The sequence below is a fragment of the Lycorma delicatula genome, chromosome 12, assembly GCF_047948215.1.
Source record: "Lycorma delicatula isolate Av1 chromosome 12, ASM4794821v1, whole genome shotgun sequence".
NCBI lineage: Eukaryota > Metazoa > Arthropoda > Insecta > Hemiptera > Fulgoridae > Lycorma > Lycorma delicatula.
Window position 1 is genome coordinate 8,471,898 of NC_134466.1, and position 17,376 is coordinate 8,489,273.

Here is a 17,376-nt window from a genome sequence, read left to right on the forward strand (position 1 = left end):
AAGTAACTTACAAGACGTCAATTTAATTTTTTTTTTCATTTTTCTCCAATAAGAACTTTGACCGTCTGTAGAAAAAATTAAGAAAAAATAAAATTTCAGGAATAATTTTTGTTTCTTTTCTTTTTTGATTAGAAGAAAAAGAATGACGCATTGATAAAAAGCGGTGAAGATATTCGTATGCGATTACGTCACGTTATCAAGTGATGTCGTCATATTATTGTATTTTTATTCAAATAAAAACTTTAGTAACTTAGTAAAGACGTTGAACTTTTCCCTGATTTTTGTAGAGTTTAAAAATTTTGAGCTCTTACCGGCTAATAAAATTATTTAAAACAACAGAAATAAAACGATCTAAACCGTCTTGCATAAAACCAAACGTACAATAATGTTTTCACAATAATAAACCTAATAATTAAAAAAATAAAACAACTACCTGCGATAATCTTACGTTAATTATTGTAGAAAATTAGGAATATTTAAGCAGTTAATAATCGTTAAAAGTTATAAGAGATGTTCAAAGCGTCCACCGTTAGAAATTACACAAGTCTCCAGTCTTTCTCTGAGAGATTGTCTTTACCGTTCAAAAATTCCGGGAGTATTCCTAATTTCTTGAAATTCATTTTGCATCCTTTGTCGAAGATCCTCAACGTTCAGTCGAATAAAAAATAATACGTTTCAAACGGTCCCACAGATAGAAGTCAAGAGGGTTTAAATCAGGTGATCGGGCAAGCCAAGGCACTGGCCCACCGCGGCCTATCCATTTTTCATTGAAAATTTTACGCAGGAATTCTGATACCGACTGAATGAAACGTACTGGAATTTCATCGCGGTGAAACCACATATTTCCTCTTAATCGTAGCGGTAGGTCTTCCAAAAAATATGGAATATTTTCGGTTAAATGAACAAGATAATTTTTTCCATTTTAACGATTTACTAGAATGACAGGACCTAAAAGATAGTCGTTAAAAATACCGGCCCGTATGTTCAGGGAAAATCCTTGTTGACGGTTGCTTTGGAAGGTAGAATGATGATTCTTGTCGCTCCAGATACGCTGTTTGTGATCGTTTTCAACACCGTTCCTGTTGAAAGAAGCTTCATTTTACATTGTTGACTGTTGCTGTTGATAATAGTCGCCGTGTAATATTATTCAAAAAAGAAAAATTTATATCGATTGTTTTATTATTATTTAATATTACATCTTATCGCGAGAAAATTATTATTTAATTTGACACGTGTGTGTGTGTGTGTGTGTGTGTGTGTGTGTGTGTGTGTGTGTGTGTGTGTGTGTATGTGTGTGTGTATATGTATATGTATGTATATGTATGTGTGTGTATGTATATGCATGTATATGTATGTGTGTGTATGTGTGTGTATGTATATGTATGTGTATGTATGTGTGTGTGTATATATATATATATATATATATATATATATATATATATATGTGTGTGTGTGTGTGTGTGTGTGTGTGACCGATTATTTTCTTCCGTGTTAATGCGCACCACACGCCCGACTTCTGCGGGTGTAATTGTTTTTCGTGATAAACGTGGGGATTTTCAGCGCTCCAAATTCTACTGTTTTGGCTGTTTACGTAGCAATCCAAATGAAACCGTGCTTCATCTGTGAAAAATAACGAATTCATAACGTTAATTCCCTCACTCAGAAATCGACGGAACCTTTCACGATATTGTAACCGTTTTTCTTTGTCGGGCTCAAGAAGTCGATGAACCGTTTGAATGCGACGTTTTAAGGTCATAATTGTAATCGTTTGGTCGTCCGACGAACAGTCGATTTAGACGAATTAATTACAGCAGACAAAGATCTGGCGAGGCGAGTAATCGGTCTTTGATTTCAGCGACTGTTTCTGTATTGAACACTGACGCAGATCTTTTGTGTTCCTTGTTATTAACAGAACCGGTCTCTTTAAATTTTGCAACTAACCTTAACACTGATGTTTTGTTGGGAGCCGGTTTATCCGGGTACTTATGGCGAAACAAATCTTGCACTGCAACCGCTGATTTCGTACTGAGGTATGACTCGACAATGAAAACACGTTCATCTAGCGAAAACACCATCTTGTCTCTAGCAATACACTGACCATTATGATCGTCGCATTGTTGTTACTATCGGTAGTGTTCTACTGCGTCGCCGCGATGTTCAGATGTTGGACGAATCCATTTCAGTAACGAGTAGGGGAGTAGCTTGACTTTTGAAATTTCATGGATGAGTGATTGATGGGTTGCCTTTTATATGGGACACCCTGTATATGTATATAAGATTAAAGGCAAAAGTGATCAAATCCAATTTTACCTTTTTTACAGTACACCAATTTTAGTCATGTTTACCTCTCAGCGGATTTGTTTACCGGGAATTGATCATTTCACAAAGCTCTGTTAGTTGACATAGTAACAGAGTAGGACACGAACACTTTTACCACTATAAGATAACCTCCATTTACATTACATTTTGACAAAAAGTGCAATTTAAAACAAAAATCTACTTGTTCAGTTTTACCACTAAAAGCTACATATATATATAGTGTGTCCGACGAAGAAATGAAGAAACATTCAGCATATGCTCTACTAGTGAAAATATTGAAAAAATTTAATATAAACATAGGTCTAGAAACGCTTTGTTTTCGAGTTACGGCTAGCGAAAAATTTCGCTCGGATATCAACTCTTCTAATAATAAGAAGCCCTACTGTAATTTTTGGAACACGAATTAAGAAGTAAAGTTGAAGGTTTCTGATGTAATTTGAGCTGAGAAATAAGATAAAATAGGTCTCAGAACTGTAACTCCAGAAGGGTTTAAGATATGCGACGTAAAACACAAAATTCGGTGTCGAAAAACAAATTTTTTTTGGGTTTATAGTGAAACAGCTTTGTTAAACGAATAATAAATGCGAAAGATTCGGTAAGAAAACTTGTCGAAACTTTAATTCTGAGAAAATTAATGTAAATACAGCCAATATAGTGAATAAAAATCGTTTTTTATCGAAGCAAAACGGACCAAAAATAGACAAAAAATCGTATTATTTTTTCTGTACGTAATTAGCATTCTTTATAATATTCTTCGGCATCAGCTTTACAAACGGAAGAGTCATGGTGGATGCTCCCAATTGAAGTAATCTAGTGGCGTTGAGTCGGGTGATCGTGATGGCCGATCGACCGGTCCACCGCGTCCATAAAAACAGAATACCATACGATGATGAAGTTGATAACAGTTTTTTTTTTTAAATTTCGTCAGAAAAATACGTCTGAAATATTTACGTTATTTTATGATACTCTGCATATACGTTAAGACGATTTATAATCGAAACTGAATTAACAATGCCGCTTTCATCGATTAACGAAACATAATCGACTAAAAATTGCCGATTAAAAATGACTATTTACTTGTACATAACGTGTTGTAAAACCTCTGTCTTAGAATGTGCTTTGCAAAACTTTATTTTCTATCGGTCTTATTACAGTGAAGGAAGAGCTTCTGGAAACGTTGTATTGTTCAAAAATAAACCTCAAGACAAAAAGATAGGTTTTAGGTAGACCATCTCTACAACCGAGAAGTAAATATAGCGTTAGCAATCTAATGCGTAACCTTCACGTGACGACCGTGATGTGTAAATTCAGGAACTTCTAAATGAAGGAAAGTTTACGAGCATTTAGCGTATAAAAAGCCACCAGAACTTCGAATATCTAGCAAACTTCTAGGAGCGTAGAAGATACACGCAAGTTGCATCGGGATTCTATTCCAGACCGGAAACAGAATATAAGATGAATAACATTAAATATAAAACCACTCTTCGTTAAAATGATGTAAACGTTTTTGTAAATATTTTAAAAAAATAATTTCGTTTGATCTTTCCGACTCTGGATGGGAAAACGTGTTTTTAAAACAGAAAATTGTTATAAAAAAGTTTTCTTTTGAACCGTTTACGATATTTTTCAAATATTTATTTCAAAACGTTTTATAAAAGTGCTTGTTACAAGGTAAATCTGTCTCTAGTCACTACTATGGATGATATTGATTTTGAAAAAAATTGTTCACATGAAACTGAACTTCGTAGCGTTTGAAAAACGCCATACCTCACCCGGACTCGAACCCAGAACCTACGGATGAAAGGAAGAGACATTATCACTCCGCCGTGGAATAATAATAGTGCTACCCTACTAAACGGCATTTGTATGTGTGACTGTGCGTGCGTCCTCCTTAGCTTAGTACCGGAATGCACCGATCGCTAGTGGAAAATCCCGATTCGTTAGTACACGTCTCGTGGTAGTCAAGCGCAAACTTGTTATATTATTATATATCGATATACCGTATACATATGCGAAATATATATCGAAGCTTTGGGGAAATTTTGTATTTTTTAACCGGATCCGAATTTTTGGACGAAAATCGCAAATATGTCGAAAACGGTTGGTCCTACTGCTCTGAGAAATTTTTTCGACCTCCCCACATAAAATCCCCCATCCGCTCCCAGTGGTACCCGTCGGATGATAATACCTTCTAGTTTTCCTGGGTCGCCCTTCGGAAATTGGTGAGGGGGGTGTGCTGAGAGTTGCCACCGTAATATCTCGGCAACCGCTTGTCCGATTTTCACGATTCAAACGGCGTATGAATCAGAAGGTCAAGCGCTAACTGTTTAACGCAACAGGTTCACTCTTGATCGACTGAATCTTGGTTATCCGGAAATTAAATCGATTAGCCCTATGTTTTGATCACACTCATCCATCGTAAAACGTACCGATCCGATATTTCACTAAATACGCTCAAAACTGTGCGCTAGTGCAGCTGTAAAGTATAAACTTATGAAGACTAAAAAGTAGAAAATAGAAAATATATAACAAAAACTTTCTATAAACCGCTTTTATATTAAATCCACTAAAAAGAAGAAAATAAAAAATATGTAAAAAAAAATTAAATACCGCTATGAAATTAAACGCATTAAAATAAAAAAAAGCAATTTTATAACAAAATATCAGAATGAATTTGACAACAAACTTTAATGAAGGTGACGGCCGCGGTACCCCGCACTTTAGGTCATTCATCACGCTTACAAAAAAATTGGAAAAAACATCAAATTTTTAATTTTCTTTCATATAACCATCAAAGCTTGTCAAATCCGTTCTGAGATACAGTCCTAAAATTATTTTTTACCTTTCAGCGGGTTTAATTTAAGCGTTGTTTTAAAAACTCTTTTACATATTTTTAAATTATTTATACGATTGTTTTTCTTCATAAAATAATGAATTATAACCAAAACGTAGGCACCGGAACGCGCCGATCACAAGCGGAGAATTCCGATTGGTTAGTAAACATTTCTAATTTAACTTTTGTTATATCGATTTTCGTCATTTAAAAAAAGTATTTTACACAAGACGTAATCAATTTTGGACACCTAATAATCCCATTTCGAGACGCCGCCAAGGCAACGCCCGGAGGGCCTAATAATAATAATAAAACGCAGTAAACTTACCTCGATTCCAGGCGGACTTATATGAACTAAAACTTCATCTTTTGACGGATCGTGTGTTTGAACGAGGCCAGAAATCTCCCGTCCGTTATACGTTAAATAAACTTTTTGACCCTGCTGTAACGTTAATCCGTGAATAGAACCGAAACCGGGACCGATTAGATCGCGATCTTTAAATACGGCGATGCGACGGAAATGTTCTAAACGTACCGCGTATTTTGTTGAACTATCATCCGATGAAGTTTTTACGGTCGTTATAACACCAGAATACAACAGGCCATCGTCTCCAGGGGCAACAACACGTGTACCCACTATTGATCTCTTTGCTAACCTCTTTCCGGTTGACATTCTACCTGTAAAAAACAAAGAAAAAATTAATATATATTACAAGTAATAACAATTTGTTATTTAATTTATAGCCGTAAAATAACTGTAAGAATTACAACCGGTAGATCGTATAGTTAATATTAAAGAATAATAATTATCCCGTGTCAGGCGCAATAACAAATACTAAGAATGAGGTACAATCCCGGTGCTTACTTCACTACGCCGAATAATTCAACCGCGTATTACCAAAAACCAGCTGACGGCAACGTAAAAGTTGTATTAATTCCTAGTAAGACTTAATAAATAAATATATCGCTATTCTCAAAGAAAGCGACTTTTATTTTTTATTAGTATAAAAATAATATAAAATAATACGTATAATATTAGTATAGTTATAATCGTTACATCTATTGTAAAAACTGCGAAATACATGCATAAGTATATCGAAACAAGTTATAACGAAAGACTTTTCTTCATACCTTTACTACTATCCTGCTTTTTACTCGTTTGTTGAATTTATTTACGTAAATTTAAAATTAATATTTCTAAAGATGTAGGATAAATTAACATTTTTAAATAAAAAATTGAAGATTAAATATAAAAGGTAAGAAATTATTTATTAATACAAAACGATTAAAGGACTTATTAATTTTAAGTGTTTCACAAAGAAACGGAGAAATTTTCAGGACGTGTTCTATTCGTGAAAATAATGAAAAAAATACGTATAAATTCAAGTCTGGTAACCTTTTTTTTTGTCGAATTACGGCTATTGCGTTTCAGCTCTAATAAAAAGAAGCCATACTGTAATTTTTGGGACCCAAATTAAGGAGTAAAGTTGGTGGTTTCTTATGTAATTTGAGCTAGAAAATAGGATAAAACAGGTCCCAGAACTGTAACTCCAGTAGTTTTTGGTATCCCACGTAAAACGAAAAATTCGGTGTCGAAAAACGATTTTTTTTTTAGGTTTGTAGTAGAATAAATTAAATAATTACAAATAAATATGAAAAATTTAGTTATAAAACTTGTAGAGCATTTAATTCTGAGAAAAGTAATGTAAATACGGCCGATAAAAAACGAATAAAAATTAAAAAATCAGGTCTTATTGAAGCAAAACAGCGAAAAACAAACAGAAAATCGTTCTGTTCTTTTTGTACCTAATAAACGTTCATTCATAAAACAAAAACGCTAGTATATTCAATAATTTACACGGGTAAAAGAAATAATTACGTAAAAAACTTTATTGAAATGTATATTTATAAAAAAACAACAAATTATCGTATAGCTCGGCAATACTAACAGACCTAAGTTTACGCCTAAACCAGCACAACAAAGTTTTTAATTATTTTCACGTCCTGAAAGTTTCTCCATTTTTTTTTTGTGGAATACTCTGTATATAATAATGTAAAAACAATTAATTCGGAATACTTTGCAAACGACAGATAAGGATAATTTTAAAGGAATTAATGAATATAAGGAGAACATAAAAAATAAAAATAAAAATTACATCAAGCAGCATTACAAATCGGTATTCTTACAGCATTGTCCGATACATACAAAAAACAAATATAATATAATCAGTATCCCTGAGCAGTTTGGCCCGCGCTATACGGTTACTTGCATTTTCCGTCACGGCCAAGTGATATTTAGCCGATCACGGCTAGCTTCGCTCGCCTTTCCCGTCTAGGCAGAGGCTCTACCCTGTAAGAATAATAATGATAAAAAAAATTAAAACCTGTTCGATTTAAAACGATATGAGCGCATTGTAATTTCTTCAGAACAACAGTTTGGTCGGTACAGGATCCGAAACTTTGAGCGATCTAAGAATGCGGATTTCAAAACGGTTTGCCTCCATTTTAAAGATATTAGTTATAACTGATAAAAATGTATTTTTCCCGGTTGTTTGGTGTTACCCGACAAACACCGCTACGAAGTGACCGTACTTCGTTACTCGGTTTTTAAGAAATGCGATAACTATTTTTGTTTTTTAGTCAAGCGACTGGAGGCAGATACAGCCAGCCGTGTCGCACATCAGTAACAGCGGATGTATTGGTTGAGCCGCCACGCCGTACACCGTCGCATCCCTTGAAAATTAAATTAAAAAAACCCGAAAACGGTTTTAAGATATTTATCAGAAGAGTATTTGCCAGCCCCAATCTAATGAATAACTCGTTCGGTATAACGGGAAACGGATAAAATTTGTAACCGTTGTTCAAATTTTTACATTCCCGTCTAGATAGGGCTGCAGCAGATCTATAACTCTATACGGGAAAGTATTGTAATCTGTCCAACGTGGGCACTGAAGGTTTTCACCGGATTTTCACGTTTTCACACCTAAGGAACACAGATGGAAATTTCCCGGATGTTAATGTTCGTATAAACGTGTACGTGTTCGGTGTCGAACTCTAAATCACGATATATCTCCAGAACTACTAGGCCGATTTTGACCAAACATGATCAGAATATTTCTATATACGGGTCACTGATGCCCTTAAAGTTTTAACTTAAAAGATCAAGGGGGTGAGGCTGTAGAGTAAGGTCACGCTCGATATTTCGAGATTTTGCCTAATTAAGATTATAACGATTAAAATATAACAATATTTGCAAAGAAACATTTTTGAAAAATCGCACTCCCACACAAAAAAAAAAATGCTCTAAACTGCCGCTGTGTTGTGACGTTACAAGTAAGCGGTAGAATTAAATAAACGACTAATATTTAAAGTGTAAAAAAGTAACTCGGTCTGGCCAGGTCGGATGGCAGTCCAGACCTGCCATCAGATACCTGGAGATATGGGTTAACGCACGGTTTAGATTAGAGACTCGAATCTTGGAGGCCGGTGAGAAAGCAAAAAGAATAATGTTTGCGGTTGCGGGTCTCCTTCCTCTCTCTCTTTTTTCTGTTTAGCCTCCGGTAACTACCGTTTAAATAATACTTCAGAGGATGAATGAGGATGATATGTATGAGTGTAAATGAAGTGTAGTCTTGTACATTCTCAGTTCGACCATTCCTAAGATGTGTGGGTCTCCTTCCTACTCCCAGAGGACCTAGCGATCAGAGGAGGAAGCTTCTGTCGAGCGTGACGCACTCCTCACTATTATACGGTGCGGAGATTTGGGGAAGTGCGTTAAAATACGGGAGATACAAGAGAGTGTTAGACTCTCCGTATCGGAACTGTTGCCTGCGGATATCGTCCGATAGGCGGCCAAATTGATTACTGCCTCACACAGTTTTCACGGGGGTTACAGGGCGTACCTTTACAGGTTTTCCCTGAACCACTCCGGACGTTGTCCGACCTGTGATGAGGAGGAGGAAACGGCGCACCATGTTTACGTCTATTGTGTGCGATTTGAGGCTGCTCGGAGGCGCATGCTGGAGATATTGGATCGTGAGATTATGTTCACACTAGATGAATTCCAACGCAACATTCTAATGTTCCTAATGCTTACCTGTAACGGTAATCGCAAGCTTTAATAAGATCTAAGAGCTAAGAGCTAAGAGCTACAGAAGAAGCCCGAAGGAGCGGTAGGGCACGAGATCGGGAGACGGGTCCTCGGTTGAACACCTAGGGCACCCCTGTAACTAAACTATACACTACAGAGGAGTCTTGTAAGGGAAGGAGACGTCGGACAGACCCGCGGCCGAGCGCCTGGGGGACACTACTTCCCGGGTGTTTAATGGCGTTCTCGCAGGTACGGAAGACAGTTGCCGCTTGGTAATACTTGTTTCGGTTAAGTACTGTGTTTTGAGTTTTGTTTGTGCGATGTGTGTGTGTGATTTGGTTACCCCATGGGTGTTTGGCGTTTGGTGATTGCGTGAGTTGTGTTGCGTGATTATGCGATTCCATGGGTATTTCCAGTATTAAAAAAAAAAAAAACTGGGTTTCGTGAGTTTTTTTGTAGCGTTGATGATTGCAGAGTTGTACTGCGTGAGTGTGTGTTTGGACGTTGCAGTGCTGTGATTGCGGTGACCGATTGTGTGTGTGTGTCCCTTCCTGAAGTAATGCTGCAAAAGCAGTTTCCAGGAGGGGTGGAGGTTTAGTCGGCAGTGCGCAGGAACACATACGTACTTAACAGGTACCTTGCGGAACCTGTTAGCGAGTCCGACACTGCCTAGGCGCCCGTAAATGGGGTTCCTCCACTTTTTTAAAAAAAAAGTCTCAAACTCGATCGCGAGAAATTAAAATAAAAAATAGTAAAATTTCATTGTTACTCCATTTTAGCCCTTCAAACGCAGAATTTCAAAAAGTTCATTCTTAGTTTGTACACTATTTAATTATTACGGTATAAATATACCGTAAGAACGCGTATACAAATTTTCATCGATTTATGTTCAGTAGTTTTTTGTAGATCGTTGATGAGTTTGTGGTCAGGACAAGTCGCTTTAGGTACAGATGTACGAAGATATATGGGGATATTTAAATTTAAATTCAATATAAAAGGACATAGAAATTAAAAAAAAATAGTTACTTAGATCAATAATATCCGGTAAAAACCGGGAATGGACGGATTTATTATCTAATTTAGAAATGCGTACAGTAAAATAAGGTTAACAAAAAAAAGTCAGGCTTAACTACAGACGTGAATTTAGACGGTTTGGGAATGCTGCCAATGAATACCGGAAGGAATGATATGTGTTTCTTATTTCCGTCACATGAAACTACGTACATTACATATGTAAAAACAAAAAAAAAATACTTTCCTAAGAAATAAAAGCAGTCGGTTGTTATGAACTAATAATTATCGTCGCTGCGCTGTAGAGAAATAGAAAATTTAAAAAAAAGAAAGGATAATAGAGAATAAAAAAAAGTCGATAAAAGAATGCACTTAAAAAAAAAAAGTACAGCAACCAAATTAAAACGCTAGCTAGACAACACGACGACGAAATTTATCAGACGTCTCGTCTTTATATAACAGTTAAAAAGCTTATAGAACAAGAGCGTCTTCTAATTCAGATTAAAAAATAAAATTTTGTCTATAGGTTTTTTATTATAAAAGAGCGGGCGATGATAACGCGAAAGGGTTTTTCGTCCCTCCCCCCTAAAAAAACTGTTACGGTCATTAGTCCAGGGGAAATTGGTAGCGTTTTAAAAGATGGCATTCCTGATTGGGATTCAAACCTCTGGGATCTCCACACCTGTAACAAATTTTCAGAACTACGGAAAAATCTAATACTTTAAAAAAAAAACCCGACATTAAAAATAATAATATAGATGTTTAACGTAAAATATGAACACGTTTTTTTGTTATGTTTCGACCAGTACGAATCACGGTCGCATAGTTTTGATTTCTTTTTCTTTTTCCAAAACTTTTTCAGTCTTTTGATCTGTTGTCGCCTTTCTTCCGTCCATCTATTTAGGTTTATACACGTTTCTTTCTTTTCTCTGGAAATTTAAGATTCTTGAATCGCTTTTCTAAATTTATCTCTCTGTCTTTACACATATACTTAGAAATATTTAACGGTTTTCAATCTGTTTCTATTTCTTTAAACCGGTTGCCGTTTGTGACTCTGTGTAGAAATTAAATATTTGTTTTATCGATTTTCGGTCGTTCATTCTGCATAAACGTCCGTAAAACTGTCTTTGGTCATGTATTTGAGGAATTAAATTTTGGGGCGGGGGAGATAATCGGCCAATGGTTTGCTAAAATAACCCCCCTCGGCTTCATCGGGGAAGTTATGCATCTTTGTTGACAGCTTTTTTAATACGTTTACATGAAATGTTTTATTTTTAATATTCAAAATACGGATAGACAAACTAAAAAAAAAAAAAACAAATGTGTCAAGAAACTAAAATAATAGTCTTTATTTCCCCTCCTTGATTTTACAGCATCCTTCCTGTCAACCGATAAAAAAATGGTAGCCGTCGAAATGTTTATTATAAGGATTTGTTATAATTCAGTATGAACCGATGTGAATTTTGTTTTCAAAGAAAAACAAGTTATTAAACCTTTCTTATCGATCGATCGATAAAGACAAAAAAATGTGTAAAAATACAACGCAATATAGATAAATAAATAGCGAAATAATTTTTTAGTATATACATTTGGTGAATTTTTTGTTATAGGACCAGGCCGGTTGAACAGCGTAAAACATCCGTAAACACATAATTAATGATGACGTCACGGCCTTGGGCATCACGTGATCCTACATGAAGAAGTGGCTCATAGCAGCAGTAAACAGCAACGATGGAATTCACTAGGAAGTAATCGACAAACTAACCTACGGCGAGAGTAGAATAAGATTTCATTTATCATACAAATTACTTGAACGGTATCACGAACGCCGTATAAAATTAAATAAAAAGCGTACGATAAATTTTAATTATTTTTTATTGGTTAATATTTTAACGCGAGGAATTCTTACGTAAATAATACTTTATGTTAAAATTATATGAAATATTTAACATCGATTATTATATTTAATAACCCGGGCGATTCAAAAAGACAACTTTAAAAACACAAAAATTTATCGAGATAACTTAACGATTCGTTTGAGGTCTCGTTTCATCAGGTTTGTCATCCGACATTCAGGTTGTAATGCGACATACATCCCACCTGCAGTCGATTTCATTCCAGACTGTAACCGTGAAGTCGGGCGTTAATTCCAAGTCTTGCTGCTTAACAAGACCGGCAGGCAAAGACGGTACATAAACCCGATATTTAACGAAACCCCACAAGAAAAAATATAGCGAAGCGGCCGTGCAATTAGGCCTTCACGACCGGTTCACCGACCTGAGAGTCGAGTATCACATTGAAAATCTCCGATTTGTAGACGGTAGTGAGGTGATGTCTCGTCTTGGTGACAGAAATTGCGTCTATCTTAATAATCATCGTCCGACTGAAAAATTAAAAAAATTATGAAGCGCGTCCAGATAAATGATACCATTTACGAGTCGTCTCCTGGAAGAACGAGCCGTATAGTTTTTTTTTTTTTTTTAAGGCACAAAAAACATTGGCTATCGCGAATGCGCATGAGCGTTTCCGCTACCCTATATTCGGCAGTTACGGCTGTTCACCTTGCCGCTGATGCGAAACGTTGACTCATCGCTAAAAATCGCATCGTATAAAACCGTATTGTTGTCCGCAATTCTATTCATCGTTTCCGCACAATACTGCAGTCGAGCAACATTGTCGTCATCTGTAATGCGTCAATCGTTTACGTAATTCCCGCCAAACAGTCGTTTGTGAAATGCTACAGGTGGGATGTACGTCGCATTACTACGTGAATATCGGGTGACAAATTTCATGAAATGAGACCTCAAACGAATCTGTAAGTTTCTCGATAAATTTTTATATGCTTTTAAAGTTACGAATTCCTTTTTGAATCACCCGGTATATCTATAGGTAAAAAGTTTAAAAGGATAAAGATATAGGTAAAAACATGTACGAGAAGGAATATACAAAGCAACTAACTCCGTACTACGAACACAATAATTGTTTTAGGGTTAAAAGATTAATATAAATAGCACAAAACATAAAAGAAAATGACAATGGATCAATGCGTATGTGTGTGAAGTTTGCGATAAGGTTTTAAAGTCCATTACACACTTTAAAAAATGCGGTGTAACTTTTATTTTATAATTAAGAGAAAACAAATTTGTATTATACTAATTTTATTAATACAATATTGTACATTCATTTTTACATACGTATAAAAAATAATAATAAACAAAAAACTTTCTCTATTATTTGAAATCTCACTACTATCTTCGTTTAAATGAACACAAGCGACACAATTTGCGTGCGTAGAGAATTATAGAATTTAATTATTTTATTAATTCTGACTTTTTAATTTTATTTAAAATTAAATAATAATTACGCAAGTTAAACGTTTTAATTTGAATCGATTAATAATTACAGCATAAGCAATTAATGTTTTGTCTGACACTTTAAGAGATCGACTATCCAGTCAACATTTAAAGCTCGAAAAAGTATAAAGAAAAACGAGGGAAGATGATCGTGAAAGATTTTTTTGTAGTTGTAACGATGTAACGGTTAGTAAATCGATCGAGTTTATAAATCGATTTACTCGTATTTATAAACCGTAAATGTAAATGCGAAAGTCCACCGCTAAATTCATCACCGATTCTCCACTTATTAAATATTTAGAAAACTAAAATTTGGCACTCGTTTACGATGATTTCATAAGGAAAAATTATCCGTATTATTTTAAATCTTTTAACCGATTGAAACATAATACGTAGTGATATAATTTAATCGTTAAAAGTTTCGACGCTTCAGCGTTTAAATTTTATCGTTAAAATTTAAAAAAAAGGAATAAATAATTAGGGATGAAATTATTACTATTAACCGACTATACGGGAATTAAAAAAAAAATTATACCGGAATCTATTTGTATCTACCTAACTGAATTCAAATTTTACAAAACACATAGAAAAATTAGGAAAAGATAATATAAATAATCGTACAACAGAGCGGTGCATGAATCGATCCGACATTTGAATTTGTTAAAAAATTCTTATTAGAATCGCAACACAGAAAAGTAAAATACAACGTTTACTATATACCTGAAGATTATGTTTTGCATATCGCACGTTCAATACAACCCCCACTGTCACGTCTAGGAACGTCTTCAACACGAACTCCATGTTGTTAATAATTCGGCACATTTTCTCGGTCTCACAGCACGCCTCGACGATCGCCTCTCGCAGTTCCATCGCTGTAAGAGGATATTAAGGGAAAACTCTTTCCTTTAGAAATCCCCCAAAGAAAATTATTATACGGATTCAAATCGGCACTGTTCGAGAGCCAGTTCTGTTCGCGCACTCGACTAGGAAATCGGTTTGAAATGACATTGCGTTAAAAGTTTTACGCGGAAAACAACTTTAGCTATGTGCGGTCTGGCTCCATCCTGCATTAACCGCTCGTTTTCTAATCGAAATTCTTTCGCAAGAAGCCGAGAAACAAAATTATTACGCGGCACGTTTAGATAACGTTGTTCATCGTTTACCGTCTGTTCGAAAAAGAACGACCCTATTATCCCGTGAACCGAGATAGCGATCCGTATAGTAATTCCTGGAGCGTGATGCACCTTTTCATGAAGCGCTTGTAGATTTTCGGAAGCCCAAACACGCACATTTTGTTTACTAACGACCCCGTCTAGATGAAAGTGTGCGTCGTCTGAGAATCAAACGTCGTTCAAAAATACGTCTCGGTTCACAGCCCTTTCAGCGAATACGTTCTTTGGTATTTTATTGTCGAGCGTTAATTTAGGCGATACTGTTATTTTGTACGGATACAAATGTAAATCGGTTTTTAAAATTCGCTATACAGATCGCCTAAAAATCCCGAGTTGTGCTGCCGTTTTTCTTGTTAATTTGTCCGGGATCCTCGGCAACACTGCTCTGAACTGTTTCGACGTTTTGTGGAGAACGGACATCAGCTGGCCGTTCGCGCTTACTCTCAAATACTGAACTCTCACTATTAAATTTTTCGTAAAGTCTAGTATTGTTTTATACGAGGGAGACAACCTAGTTTGAAAATACGCACGAAACCGTCTTTGTGTAACTACTACGCTTTTCGTTTCGTTAAAAAACAACAGTATTTTCTGTTCAACAGTCAGTCTTCTTACGTCGGCCATCACTTAACGACACGTAAACACCGCACTCGGAAAAAGAAGAAACTAATATTCATAAAGTGCTGACTTTTCTGCCGACATAAAACACATTAATAATATTAACGTAAACAATTATTACCAAAAAAAATGTCGGATCATATCGTGCGCCACTCTATATACGGTCACCAGAAAAAAGCTGGAAACAAAACTGTTATACTTCCCTTGCATCGGTTATTCTTAAATAGTAGAAAAATGACGCGTGAAAAAAATTTAAAAAAATAAATAAATCGATATTTTTGTACGTTTTTCTGTTCCCCCACAACTAAAATCACCTACCGAGAAAGTTTTTTCTAATTTTTTAATTTATTTAACCGATTAATTAATTCACCGCAGCAGCAAAGAAGCTTGAGCGTGGGAATTTATAGCGTATGAAAAATCCCACGCCTCAACAGGATTCGAACCCAGAACCTAGGACCTTCGAAATATTTACGTTTGAAAATTTATTTATTCTTTAAAACAATTTACTATATAGGTAAAATAGATATATAGTAGATCGATACGATTCAACAATTCCGCCTTCTCCTCTCCTTCCTCAGCGTGTTGAAGCAGTTCCTCTACTTTGGGGTGCTGCCAGTACCCGGATCTCATTAACTGTCTCCCAATGAACAGTTCGCTTGGTGGGGTGCCGGTCGTGGCGTTAGCTCGATTTCTTAATGCGAACAGCACTCGTGGCACACTCTTATCCCACGTTAGGTGTTCCGACATCCTGCTCGAGAGCTATTGTCAGAGTTTTCTTCACCTCCTCATTACGACGCTCCGTGGGATTCACCCGTGGATGGTACACGGAGGTAGTCCAGTGAGCAATGTGTCGTTGGCGGGATGACTTCTTCCACTTCCGGCTTGTAAGCGCAGTCCCGTTTTCTGTCAGGACGGCCGCAGGATAGCCCCAGCGGCAAAACACTTCTTTCTCCAAACAGCTGAAGGTGGTGTCGGCGTCAGCTCGAGGAACGGGCCTAGCCTCTACCCAGCGGGAAACCAGATTAGTCGCCACCATTAGGATTTTGTTGCCTCGTTTGGTTTCCGGGTACGGACCCATTAAGTCAACCGCCGTATGGTTCTAACAAGCTGTAGGCCTCCGGGGTCGCTGATGGTCTGGTGGAGGATTTGGCCCTCATTTCTAGCGGGCGCATGTGTGGCACTCTCGTATGTACTGCCGAACGTCTTTCGTAAGGCCCTGCTAATCGTAATATTGGCGGATCGCCGGCCAGGTCTCTTCTGCTCCGGGATGACCGGCTTCTGGAGCGTGGTGGTAGTGTCGTATGACAGCCGAGCGATTGCTGGGTGGGGCGTACACTTCTGCTGCAAAAGGTCCTGCCCTGGTGCTGCGTCCTGCTGTCCATACGATGCCGTCTTCGTCCACTCTAAGGTGGGTGCCTGGGACCGAATTTGGTTCCTGGCGTAATCGTTGGGACTCGGGATCGGCTTCTTGTGCTTTCCGCACTTGTTGGAACAGGGAAGTGGCGACGACTTCTTGCAGTCGGGATGTAACCGCTCTCTCTCTCTCTCTCTTCTTGGCCGTGTTCGGTCCGGTGTAGTCTATCTTCATCCAGCACCATGTTAGTATTTTCTTCTTCTGCCGGTTCTCTTGACAACAGATCTGGTAGTTCATTCTCCCGGCCAGGACAGTGCTCTAATGTAAACTTGAAATTTTGCACCGATAAGGCCCAACGAGCATAATTTGTTTTCTGCCCGGCGGCCTGCCTTAGCCGTGTCAAAGCCTTGTGTCCTTTCTGAGGATGAAAGTTCGATCTTCGAGGTACGATCGATAGCGTTCGATTGGCCGCATCAGGGCGAGACATTCGAGCTCATCGGAACGATATTTCTTCTCTGCTTCTGAAAGCTTCGTGCTGGAGTACGAGATGACTCTTCGCTCCCCGTTTTCGGTATGCTGGTAAAGCACGGCTCCCAGCCGTCGCCGGCTGGCGTAGTTTTGCAAGACTG

General features: G+C 37.0%; 1 protein-coding gene across 2 annotated transcripts in view; it reads right to left on the reverse strand.

Moving 5' to 3' along the window:
• LOC142332945 (zinc finger protein 395-like) overlaps nt 1–17,376 on the reverse strand; it is a 256,769-nt gene that overhangs the window by 222,850 nt on the left and 16,543 nt on the right. For both annotated transcript variants that reach the window (XM_075379665.1, XM_075379664.1), the window contains exon 2: nt 5,481–5,830. In XM_075379665.1, coding sequence (XP_075235780.1) covers nt 5,481–5,825 — 345 coding nt within the window. In that variant the 5' untranslated portion in view covers nt 5,826–5,830. The remainder of the gene's footprint in view (nt 1–5,480; nt 5,831–17,376) is intronic.